Genomic DNA, 11,621 nt, shown 5'->3' with positions numbered 1-11,621 from the left:
TCAAATTTGCTAAGCGTGTAATGGATTTTAAATTAGGATTCGATCCGTTTGGGTTTATCGGATTTTCTCAAAGATCCGACCCAATAGCGCATAATTGATTTGATATTTGGATTCGATCCACTTGGGCCGATGATATATTGCGGGCCTATGTGAGGTGCTGGGCCAGCCCGTTAATCGTTAATGGATTTTGGAGCAGGATCCGATTCTGTTTCGGATCCGGTTCTTTCTCAATTGGACCCGTTTGTTTGATCTATAAATATGAGTGCATCTCCCTCCGTTTTAGGGCCACAGCGCGATTCGAAAAGCCCTAATTTCACGGCGTGTTGCATCGGAGCTTGAGGATTTAGGGTTTGGAGATCGATGGGAAGGAGGAAGGAACGCCGCCTTGCAGCCATGCACGGTGCTGGGCGGAGGGTGAAACTAGATCTCTTCGCCGAACCCTCTGGTAATCCCTTTCATCCTCTAACCATCGCTTCTCGTGGATTCCATCATGTTCGATTTGGTTTTCGTTCGTTTGTTTTGATTCCTTTCTTCTTGCTCATTCATCCGTGAATTGAATTGTCAATAAACCACCTTGAATTCGTAGTTCCTGTGTGGAAGGATTTTTTTTTTAATCTCCTTATGTTCCTAGAATTTATTTGCTGAAATTGTGATAATTCCTTGTTTTTGGATGTTTTCTTGGTTAATTTAATTTTTCATGAGCTAGAAACCGAAGAGAAGAAATTCTCTTTGGCTGAACTTGCATAAAGCTGGTGGTTGTATCTGATTTCTGTGAAGCCTACGTTTTAGTTTTAAATTTTTGTAATTTTTATGTTTGGAGTTTAACTATGCGTATAATTAGTTGAAAACTATCAGGATATGGCTTTCAAATACAGCAATTGATTGTATGTAGTAGTGTTTCCATGGAAAATTATAATCGTGGCATAATTGGGCAATTGTATGAACAGCTCTGATGGGGTTTAATGGTTTAGTCGTTTGAATATAAAGTAATTTGTAAAAATCAAATAAATCAGAAGGTGGTTTGCTTGAGAGTGCCCAATGAAGTGGTAACATCAAAATTTGAGTTTATTTCCTTCTCATTGTCTTTGACAAAACCATGGTGCTGCTACATTTGCTGTTTTATTCCGGGGGTTAACTTGCCCCTTTTCTTGGTTAAGCTAATGTTCATTTCTCCTTAATTTTTGCCTTCTGTGATGCGGTCCTTTGTTATCTAGAATTACCTAGTGTATTTGGCTGTTTGTTTAAATGTTCTAATTGCATACCTACTGCTTTCTATTGATAATAGGAGAGGCAGGGGGCAGTTCTTCAAATGATGGAGTTGGGAGGAATATGGATCACAATCACCATACTGGGGACCCTGTGTCCCCATCCTCTTCAGGTGGGTTCCATGAATATCTCTTCAAAGGACTATATAGAGAAAATATGCCTACAAAGCATATTTTTGGTGGAAATTTCGAAAATATTGCACAAGACTTTGTTGTATGTATGAAGAATTGGTTTTGAGACTGGCATAGCTGAGATCCCGTCAGCAATTGATAACATGTCAGATCGTGCTGCTGCTCTGAAAATTGGTGACTTCATACCTGTTCTTACCTTTTTGGCAGCATCTATGCGTTCCAAAGAATGGAGGAAATGTTTGCCTTCTCGGTTCGTATGTCTCTAGCTTTATTTTGATGTGATTCCTAACTTACTTTTTTTATGTTTGCCAGGTGGGTTTGGTGAAATATATCATCTAACGGGGCATATATACTTATATTTAAATTACCTTATACATGACTGAATGAGCATATGGATGAAGCACTTTCTTTAAGATGCTTTAGTTTGCTTTTCATATGATATCTTGTGGATTAGTTTGACATCTTATAAGTTCTTTTTGTGTTGACAGGCCAGAAGCAGGAAAATCCCTTAATGTTACTTGGACAATATAGTGATGAGGAGCTGGATGAGGAAGCAACTGAACAACCAAATAATGCTGATGAACAGACCTCCTTAACTGGTTTAGAATTCCAGGTAAATTTGTTATCACCTTTCCTGGTTTAGTATGCTTGAATTCTATAGGAGATGGGTTGTCCTGTCCATGCATTTGATATGCCAAAAGCTAGTTACCTGTCAAGTGATTGCTATAACTGTTGTTGATGCATATAAATTGTGAAGTCAATTGATACTGCTATTGGAGTAGTCCTTTTTGTGCCAGTTGGGATTGTTGTTGGGAAAGTCCTGGCGATTTATGAGGGTTTATAAGAATCTGATGCTCAAAAATTCTAGGAATTCTGTTTTTTGTTATTCAAAACGAGAATAGCCATTGTTTATGCATTCAAGCAAGTTATTCTTTTTGCACCTTACAATTTGAAATCGCTTGGTGATTAGCTGGATATTTTTATGAGAGATCATGAGCTTTTATTGTAGCACTCGCCAAGTCAAATAAAGTATGGCAAAAAAGTATATGCTTGCCCATCAGTAACCTGGTTGTTATAACTTATAAGTTTGAGACTAGATAACAGTTTCTCCGCAGAAGAAGCACTAGTCATGTTCCATGCCCTATGCTCATGGGAGCCTTCTGCATTAGGTTCCTTTTTCCGTCTCTACAAGTCTAATCAACCATGTGATAACAGCAAGCATTTTATGCAATATATGACCATACTTGGAGCTACGGTATCTGATAGGCAAAGTAAATGATATTTGGTAAATGGGGCTGTACATGTCTTTCAACTAGGCATCCTGCTATCTTTCAGTTGTTTGTGATCTATTTTCTTTGGTTATTTTTTTTCTCTTACTGAACACATATGTAATTCATGCTTTTATGGGTAGCTTAAGTTTATTTTTGACAATGTGATTACTTTTGCATGAAGTCTTCTACTTTCTTGGCCCATTATGAAGCTAATTTTATGGCTTATTCATGGTGGGCTTTGTTGTTCCTTCCTATGTGCAAGTGCTGTAAATTCTAATTATGGTTTATTAGGATTTGCCTTTTCCACTGGCAATATCCTCAGCATCTTATAGCCCGAGCCTTGCATCCCAGTGTTGTGGTGTAGATGTTTCTCTTGGGTACACTGGTTAGTTCCCAAACCAAAAGTTATCATCTGGTAAACTTAGGAGTTGTAAATATACACACATTGTCAATCTCTGTCTGGCCTGAGGAAACCTTTTACCAGTTCTTTTTCATATACATGTATATATATATATATATTAAATGCCAAAGTATGCTGAGATGCTGTGAAAGACTTCTTACTGGAGTATGCTTTTAACATGTTCTCTGGACGTTTGCTAATGGCACCCTGTGGTCCATCTTCCCCCTGGAATGTCCACAGTTCTCTTGTTCAGCTCATTTTTTTTTCCTCAATCTGTTTATCTTCTTATATTTATTTTGAATCATAGTTTCAGATATTGCTATAATTTAGTTTTCAACAGTTTGTGGCCTATGTTCTGTCCAGGTGAGCGTGCCACCTTTGGTCATATTTACAACCATCATCTATGGTTAGGTCTCCTTTTCTGTTTAAACTAGAGTTTATTTGTTATTGCAGGCTGAACATGGAGATGTTAGCAACGACAAAGGACACATCAATGACAAAGATGTTGTTGAACTTGTTGATAAGGAATCCGATAAATTAGATACTACTGAAAGTAAAGAGGGTTACAGTGTAAAAGAGGAGGAAATTATTTCTTCTGCAGCCATTCAGAACAATGAAACTGACTCAGCTACTCATGCTCCAGAAGCCTCTGGACCTCAAATTCATGGGGATGTGACTGGTGGTTGGAAGATGGTGATGGATGAGCAAAGTAATCGATATTATTATTGGAATACTTTTACAGGGGAGACTTCATGGGAGACACCTAGCTCGGTGGCTCTTACATCAGAAAATATCAGTGAACATGATGATTCTCTTGGTGAAGACAAAACAAAATCTCTGGTGCATGAGCATTCGTCCATGCAACTGAATGACACTATAGTGGCATATTCAAATATTTCTTCTGATAATCAAAGTTTAAACGGAGGTGGTGCCCATTTGTCTTACGATGCAACACATTATAACCCTGTTGCAACTGGCATTTCATATGGGGAGGCTTCCATCTTACCGAATGTTGGTTCATTTCACCAGTCACATATTTTTTCAGAACATCATCCAAACTTAGGGGAGGTGGTTCATGCTTCAAGTGCTGAACACAAGGATATGCACATGACTAGTTATATTGAGAGCACTGAAGCAATAGCAGCTCATTCTGTGACACTTATACAGTATGCTGAAAGTTTATTGCAGAGATTAAACACACTCTTAAGGTATTACTGCTTTGATGCCTTGCAGTAGTATTTATGGATGAGTACCATCTTCTAAGAATTCTTTTGAGTTCCAGATACATGTGTGTCTGTTCTAGTGTCTCTGCCCATGCTTTATTTGTGAAAATTCCCATGCCACAAGTGGATATTCAAATATATGGTTCTACATTCATATATCGTATATGTATGCATAGCTTCATATATGACTTATGAACATGTTTGGGCATGTAACATGCATAGCGCTATCTAAATCTTTCACTAATTTTAAATTTGAAAATCTCTGGATATCTTTTATTTCTGTAGTAACTATTATTTATATAATTATGATGCTACCAAGTACAATTGTCTAAAATTTTATATATTTTGGTTTAGGTCTGGTAATCATGTGACAGATCATGTGTTAATTATGAAGGAGATTGAGATTAGGATATCTGATTGTAAGGGGCTGTCATCATATGGATCCTCTTTGCTACCATTTTGGTGGCATACAGAGGTGCAGCTTAAGCAGTTGGAGTCAGTTATTGGCAAAGAAGAATCTTCCCAGCTCAATACCTTTAAAAGTTGCAATGAACAAACTGGAGATAAAGCTACTGTATTTTCTGAAAGCTTGGGAACAAGATCTGAGACTGTTGGTAAAAATGAAGGCACAGGTGCTCTTGTCTTGAATGATAATTCTCCTTCAAGATATGCATCAAAGGATGGACAGACAGAAATGAGCAATGTGTCAGGGAGCAGGGCAGGAGGGACTGAGCAAACTTTGTCTGGACCAACTTTTCAGGGGTCAAGGGATGAGAAAGAACCAGGGGAGATAGAAGCCGATCAGACTGTTCTGTCTGTAGAAATGGTTAACAAAGTTGGCACAGGCGCTATAGAAGATGTAGACATGGATGTGGAAATGGAGGTTGATGAAGATATCCCTGTGGACCAAACAGCTGGTGCTGGTAGATCAATTGGTGAAGGTCCAACTCTATTAGAACAGCAAACTCAAACAAGCCTATTAACAACTGAGAGGGCCCCACCTCCTCCAGAAGAGGAGTGGATTCCCCCACCACCTCCTGAAAGTGAAGCAATTCCTCCACCACCAACGGAAGAGCCACCAACATCTCCAATTCCTCCACCTTTTCCAGAAACACAGCCTCTTAATTCTTATCAAGAACAGTTTAATACAGGGTACACTGTTCCAACTTATGATTTCTATACTCCGACTGTGAATGAAGTAGGGAATAATGGTTATTATGTGCCTGTAGAAGGATGCCATATTGCTGAACAGGCAACACCATATTATGGCCCAGTGGCTGCTAATGCCTTTCCTCATTTGGCAGCAGATGTTAGCTCAGTTGAACCTGTTGTGTACTATGATCCTTCAAGCACAGTCATACCTGCTGGCCCTGCAGCAAGTAGTGTGGAATCATCAATTTACTATGTGGAAGCCAGTTCCATTAGCTATCACAATCACAACAATGCTTCTTTGTTGGATCAATCTGGGACAAGTGACATCTACTACGGAACCCGGAAGCAGTTCTTTACTGTCTGAGAAGATTGATATGAACTCCTCACAGCCAGCCTCCTTTACATCCACCATTCAAGTTGCTGAAAGTTCTCTGGTGAATGGGAATAATGCCGATGTGCTCCCTGCTACTGCCAATAAGAACCAATCAAAAGGTATGAATAACCTACCCACTATACCTGGTGGTGGTAAATTTAATGGACCCAGGCATGATGTTAGATAATGAATATCCAATCTGATTCTTTTTATTCTTATGCAAATCTTTATCTATTTTCTGCCTAACAGTTGTACGTGGCAAGAAGCGAACTCTGGCAGTGGCATCTTCTTTGAGGTCTAATAAGAAAGTTTCCAGTCTGGTGAACAAGGTATCTCTCTACTTTCTTCTTAGGACTATATGTTAAATACTTGCACACTTGAACACATACCATTACATAAAATGCTTGGACTATGAGTAAAAACTATACGCCAAAGTTTGACTAGGAATGACTATTTTCATGCGTTTGTATTTTGATGGCAATCTGGCTCCACCCCTTATCGGGTTTGTGATAGATTTGGGATTTGACTTTAGAGTACCCCAAACCTGATTGATTGTATATATTTCATGGCTATTTGTTGTAGAACCTGTGAAACACAGAGCTTAAGACCTGAATACTATGATTTTATATACATATTTGTCATTATGTATATAATTGTAAGGTATGATTTTCAAATTAATAATCACTAACAGATAGTATAAATAGAGTAGATTAAAAAACCTAAAATGGGTATTTGTTTGGGAATTGCATTTTTGCGTGAGTGCATGTCACATTGTGTCCCCATTTGACACGCTTTCATCCGTATCAGTGGAAGGCTGCAAAGGAAGAATTGCATGGGGATGAGGATGAGGATGAAGAACCTGAAAATGCTTATGAAGTTTTAGAAAGAAAACGCCTGAAAGAAATAGAGGTATGTACTGTTAGATACCATTCTTATATATTTTCTATGTTAGCTTTCCATCTTTAGAATTTTGAATCCTTTCCATGTGCAGGAATGGCGCAAACGGCAGATAGAAAGTGGAGAAGCCCAAGTCAATGCTAATTTCCTTCCACTGGGCGGTGACTGGTATATTTTCCTCAAACCAAGCTCTACCTTTTCTATATTTAAGTAGTTGTTTTGATTTTTGCTAGTTTGCTGCTCCTGCCTTTGTCTATATGATATTGAAGCAGTGATATTAGTTGTCATTTGGCAAGTTACTATTTAAGTTTAAAAAAAAAAAAAATTGTTGCTATCAAGAATAAAATGTTAACACGAATTTGATAGAATGATTGGATGACTTAAGAAAGTTTACACTTTAATTCGGTCATGACAGTATTTGTGTTTCACACCTGACTTATTGACTTGAGAATATGAGGTGGTTTCATGCACTTTCTTGGTAATTTTAATTTATAATGGAGGCATGGTTATTTTATTTCAGGATCATGCATTCTGAGTTACCATTTATTAACTTCTTACAGGAGGGAGCGGGTAAGGCGCAAAAGAGAACAGAAAGCCAAAGCAGCTCAAACGCCTTCTGAGGGAATTGATGATGGGAAAAAGATTCCTAACTTAACAGAACTATCGAAACATCTTCCTTCGGGCTGGCAGGTTTGCTTCTTATAAAAGCTTGGCTTTTTTGCCCCCGCTCTTTACCTTTATTATTACATGCAATTTGGATACACAAGTGTTCTTGGATTGAGCAGACACGGAAAATTGGAAGGAAAAAAAAAAAAAATGGGTACTTTACCTTCTATATTTTACCGCAATCCAATCACAATTAAAAAAGTAATTTAAATTTTTCCTAGCTAAATGTAATCCATTTGGTTTCAGGCTTATTGGGATGAATCAACAAAGGAGGTGTACTACGGCAACACAGTTACTTCAGAAACCTCATGGACCAAACCAAGTAGATAATTGAAGAACACATATATATATTCTTGGATATTTTAGCCTTCCACACTTCATTGTAAATAGTCTCTTGAGAATTTATTTTATTTTATGTTAAAGAGTTTCTGTTCGATCATCTAGAAGAATGCTGGCTCATGTGACATGCATTTTTCCGGCGAAAAGAATTATCCGACGAGAGTGTAATATCATAATTTTGTTTTTGTTCATTCCTCTGTTATTTTTCTTTCTAGCATTTGTATGGTGATCTCTTTCTGAGCTTTTTGATGTAGTGTTCTAAAATAGGTTTTTTTTTTTTTACTGAGTTATTAGTTTCTATCAGGATGACCCATTCCCTGAGGTTCAAATCTAGTATCTGCTCCGCATCTTGATTTTTATTTATTTATTTATTTATTTATTTATTTATTCTTGGTTTGCTGGAATTTATTAGGAGCTTTTGTTCTCACCCAGATTTTAACTTGATTCTGTTTTGATTGAATTATAAAATCAAACAGATGAATAATGGTGTCTTAGATGTTGCTTTACCTGAAGCACTTTTAGCATAAAGCTAAATTCAGGAGATTTGACATATTAATCAAATGAGTTTTCTGCGGATAAAATAATGTGGAGTAATGGCGTCACAAATGCAAATCCGGAGGTAGCTAATAAACTTATCATTCAGAAGATAAACAATAATTACATTCAAAGTGATTATAAAAGAGGTTGTCACAGTTAAAAAAGTGCCCCATCATAGAAAATTGAATTTTGTGTTTTACTGATATTGTTTGGTATAATCCAGAATAATTATATCCTCTCTCCAACGCAAACATAACCAATAATTATTCCCTTGTGACTGTCTAGAGTTTATGAAGCAACACCAGGATATACATTCCAAGGTCACAATCAATAACATCAAAATCCACTACTGGAGAAAGGTTTATCTGCTCCAAAAAGATTATAGTCTCTGCATGCTATATTGGCAACAAGAAGTTCAAAAGCACCCGACAAAACGTGACTCGGACGCAGCCAAGAATCGGATTAGTCCATATAGATGCATGCGTATCGAGAGTTTCTTTGCGAATTTCTTTCACCATCTGGTTAAACATGATGTAACTTAAGACTCTGATGCTTCAGAACTGTCTGATTGTTCATCCATATAAAGCACGCCATGGTTCTTCGGCTGGTTTATGTGACTGTGCACTCGGCTTCCACTGGATCTCGTCTTTGGAGATGTACAACCCGCAATGGTCAGCCAAGAATTGTCCGACGGAAAATAAAGCCTAGGATGATATGATAGGAAATGCAAATAGTTAGAATGACCGTAATGCACATTGCGCATAGCAATGCACATGATAAGCAGCAAGTTCGTGCCCAATGCTGTTAAGTCATAAAGTTTATCCTTTTGGATAGAAAAATATGCAACTGATAGGAAAGCAAGGAGAAGCTCCAATTTCACCCTAATCAATCAATCCACTCCACAAAGATGATGTTTGAATAAAATGCTGAAGTAGGGGATTGAACAGCCAAGTAAAACAGCAGCAAAGACAATATATAGATAATGTCATATTCAAATGTTGTAACACTGCAATATATACGATTGAGACAATTAAATGTAAACATATTGGGATCTACCATTGGTGAAAATTAGATCATAACATGGAGTCTAACTGCAGAATGTTCTGGAAAATTGAGAAGGTTTGAAGTTTTAAAAGATGCTTCTACATACCTCGGGCACGTAATCTGCGGACCTCCTGGTCTGATTTTGGCTACTAGCCGCAATAAGAACAAATGCGGGCAGCTTCAACACGCGAACCATATGCAGCAAGCAGGCCAAGGCTTCACAATGAATCTGTAGTGATGGAGGAGGCCGAGCAGTTGCAGCAAGCATGACCTTAGTAAATTCAGTCGACACACCAACCTCAGCACCATAAACTTTTCCTTCCTGTTCAAATGGTGTTTGGATTCTCACTTCATAGTTATGCTTAACTGTCTTTGCAACATAAGGAACAATTAATGTAGGTGGTTCGGAAGATTTGTCTGAAACAATTGTTGCCAGAATTTCTCTGATGGCACATGCAGCCACAGGAGGTTCATAATTTGGCAAAAGCAGTATAGACACCTGAAAAAAATTGAGGATTGTTTCCTTTAAACTGAAAATGCTTCTTCCCAACAAAGAGGAACAAATAATCCACAATATTTTATCAAAAAAAATATATATTTATCCAAAAAAAAAAGAAGAAGAAATCCACAATGAAAAAAATGAACACAACTGGAATGTATGCCACATAGTCATCAATAAAGGTCACAGCTATCGCAATGCTGAACTATTTCACCATACGTATGTCTACAAGGCTAGATTAAAATACCACTGACATTCAATAGCCAAAAATTTAAGATAGGAACTGAATTACATACTTCATTTATAGCGATTAATCTTTAACAAGTACGCAAAAGATCATTTTTTTATGAATAACATCACGGGAAAACAAAACCAAAAAAACTATAATTAGGTCAAAATTAAGCAACTACTATAGCAATTATTATGACAAAAACAGTTCTTCAACTATGAAAATATTCTAATTCTGCAATGTGACGAGGATCACTAAAGAATAGTGCAATATCAGAAAAGGCAAGATCATAAGCAAACAGTCTGATATTAAATTAAAGTTTCCATATTTTGTGCAAAAAACCCTAATTTTTTTGCACTCAAATTAGAGCCACTTCCATTGCAGTTATTGTAACAAAATACTGTTCTTCATCCATACAAATATTATAATCCTGCAATATGATAATGATCATCATTGAAGTACATGCTCATTTACCATAGAAAAACAAGATAATTTGCAGATATTCTAATGTTATTTCTAGTATTATGTGTTTAATTTTCAAATATATCTCAAAGTTCCATATCACGGCAAGCAAGAAAACCATCATTTTGCATACATTCTACGCCTCTAAATTTCAAAATTCAACCTTTCAAAAAAAAATATATGAAAATCGATAATTAATTTGGTTTTCACTAGAGAAAATCTAACAGCATAAGAAATTAAAAATAAAAAAAAAATAAAAAAGAATAGTGCATGCCTGCGGCGATCCATGAGGATCGAGGAATTGAACTAAATCACCGCTAGCTTTGCGCTCCATGATGCCATAGTTCTCCAGAGAGACCTCGAAAGGGGTTGCCTCTCTGAGGAAATCGAAACGAGATTTGCAAAATGGAAATCAGGGTTAGGTTTAGGGTTTATACACAAACTATTAGGGATTTGAAAGGGATGAAGAGGAGAGAAACTCACGATCGAGTTAGATTAGAACCAGGGCTCGATCGCAGAGCTCCGGCGAGGGAGGCGCCGAAGCCTTCGTCGTCGGCGACGAGGACGATGAGCTTCGAAGCCACTTTCATGGCGTTTCAGGAGGGAATGAATAGACGGTAAGCTCACCGCTCACTGAGCTTTAAAATGGTACACTTTTTGCTTATTGCCCCTCAAAAAGTTTGGAAATTCTTTTTCCACTCATCACTTATGTATAATAAATAAAAGGTAGAGGGACTAAATAGGATATTCTATCTAAGTAATTAAGTAAAAAACCAACCAAACCTTTCAAAGCTGTTTTTTTTATGGTGATCAATTTGAGCCTTATTTGGTTATTTTGGATTACTTGATCAATTATTTAATTATCTTAATTGAGTGAAAAAAAAAAAATTTGACAAATATAGACATACTACCAAAAGACTCGGAGCGCAGATATACTTGGTCACATCTGTGAAAATCAAAGATGAAACATTCAAAAAACTTCAGTTCACGACTTGATGAAAGTAGTGATGGTAACAAGTCGAAGTATCCCAAACCCATTGTCTCCTGTTGAGAGGCATGGGCTAATTGATCAATCTTCTGCATGTGCTCATGCCCTTGTCACGTGATTTATCCACATTTTGTAAATATATAT

General features: G+C 37.1%; 2 protein-coding genes across 2 annotated transcripts; one reads left to right on the top strand and one right to left on the bottom strand.

The window, feature by feature from the left end:
- Positions 1 to 297: 297 nt before the first annotated feature.
- On the top strand, positions 298 to 7,909 carry LOC120279010 (cyclin-dependent kinase 12). Its single transcript, XM_039285837.1, is given in 11 exon segments — positions 298 to 445; positions 1,286 to 1,378; positions 1,886 to 2,010; positions 3,522 to 4,276; positions 4,646 to 5,723; positions 5,725 to 5,935; positions 6,066 to 6,145; positions 6,624 to 6,725; positions 6,808 to 6,881; positions 7,274 to 7,403; positions 7,626 to 7,909. Coding segments are annotated over 11 exon segments (2,817 nt in total). The 5' UTR covers positions 298 to 360; the 3' UTR covers positions 7,710 to 7,909.
- Positions 7,910 to 8,411: 502 nt separating this feature from the next.
- On the bottom strand, positions 8,412 to 11,118 carry LOC120278747. Its single transcript, XM_039285478.1, has 4 exons — positions 10,973 to 11,118; positions 10,764 to 10,866; positions 9,406 to 9,798; positions 8,412 to 8,959 (listed from the first exon to the last, which is right to left on the bottom strand). Exons 1-4 carry the CDS (start codon positions 11,077 to 11,079, stop codon positions 8,828 to 8,830), a joined length of 735 nt encoding a protein of 244 aa, XP_039141412.1. The 5' UTR covers positions 11,080 to 11,118; the 3' UTR covers positions 8,412 to 8,827.
- Between the last annotated feature and the right edge of the window lie 503 nt (positions 11,119 to 11,621).

This window comes from Dioscorea cayenensis, chromosome 16, assembly GCF_009730915.1.
Source record: "Dioscorea cayenensis subsp. rotundata cultivar TDr96_F1 chromosome 16, TDr96_F1_v2_PseudoChromosome.rev07_lg8_w22 25.fasta, whole genome shotgun sequence".
NCBI classification, from domain to species: Eukaryota; Viridiplantae; Streptophyta; class Magnoliopsida; order Dioscoreales; family Dioscoreaceae; genus Dioscorea; species Dioscorea cayenensis.
The sequence above is the reverse complement of the archived record's forward strand: the minus strand, read 5'-3'. Positions and strand labels throughout refer to the sequence as shown.

Excerpts from the sequence above, each read along its gene's own strand:
- LOC120278747 (XM_039285478.1), bottom strand. The coding sequence starts at position 11,079 with ATGAAAGTGGCTTCGAAGCTCATCGTCCTCGTCGCCGACGACGAAGGC. Across the intron at positions 10,867-10,972 it reads GGTTCTAATCTAACTCGATC|AGAGGCAACCCCTTTCGAGG; the intron begins GTGAGTTTCTCT and ends CGATTTCCTCAG. Across the intron at positions 8,960-9,405 it reads CCGCAGATTACGTGCCCGAG|GCTTTATTTTCCGTCGGACA; the intron begins GTATGTAGAAGC and ends ATATCATCCTAG.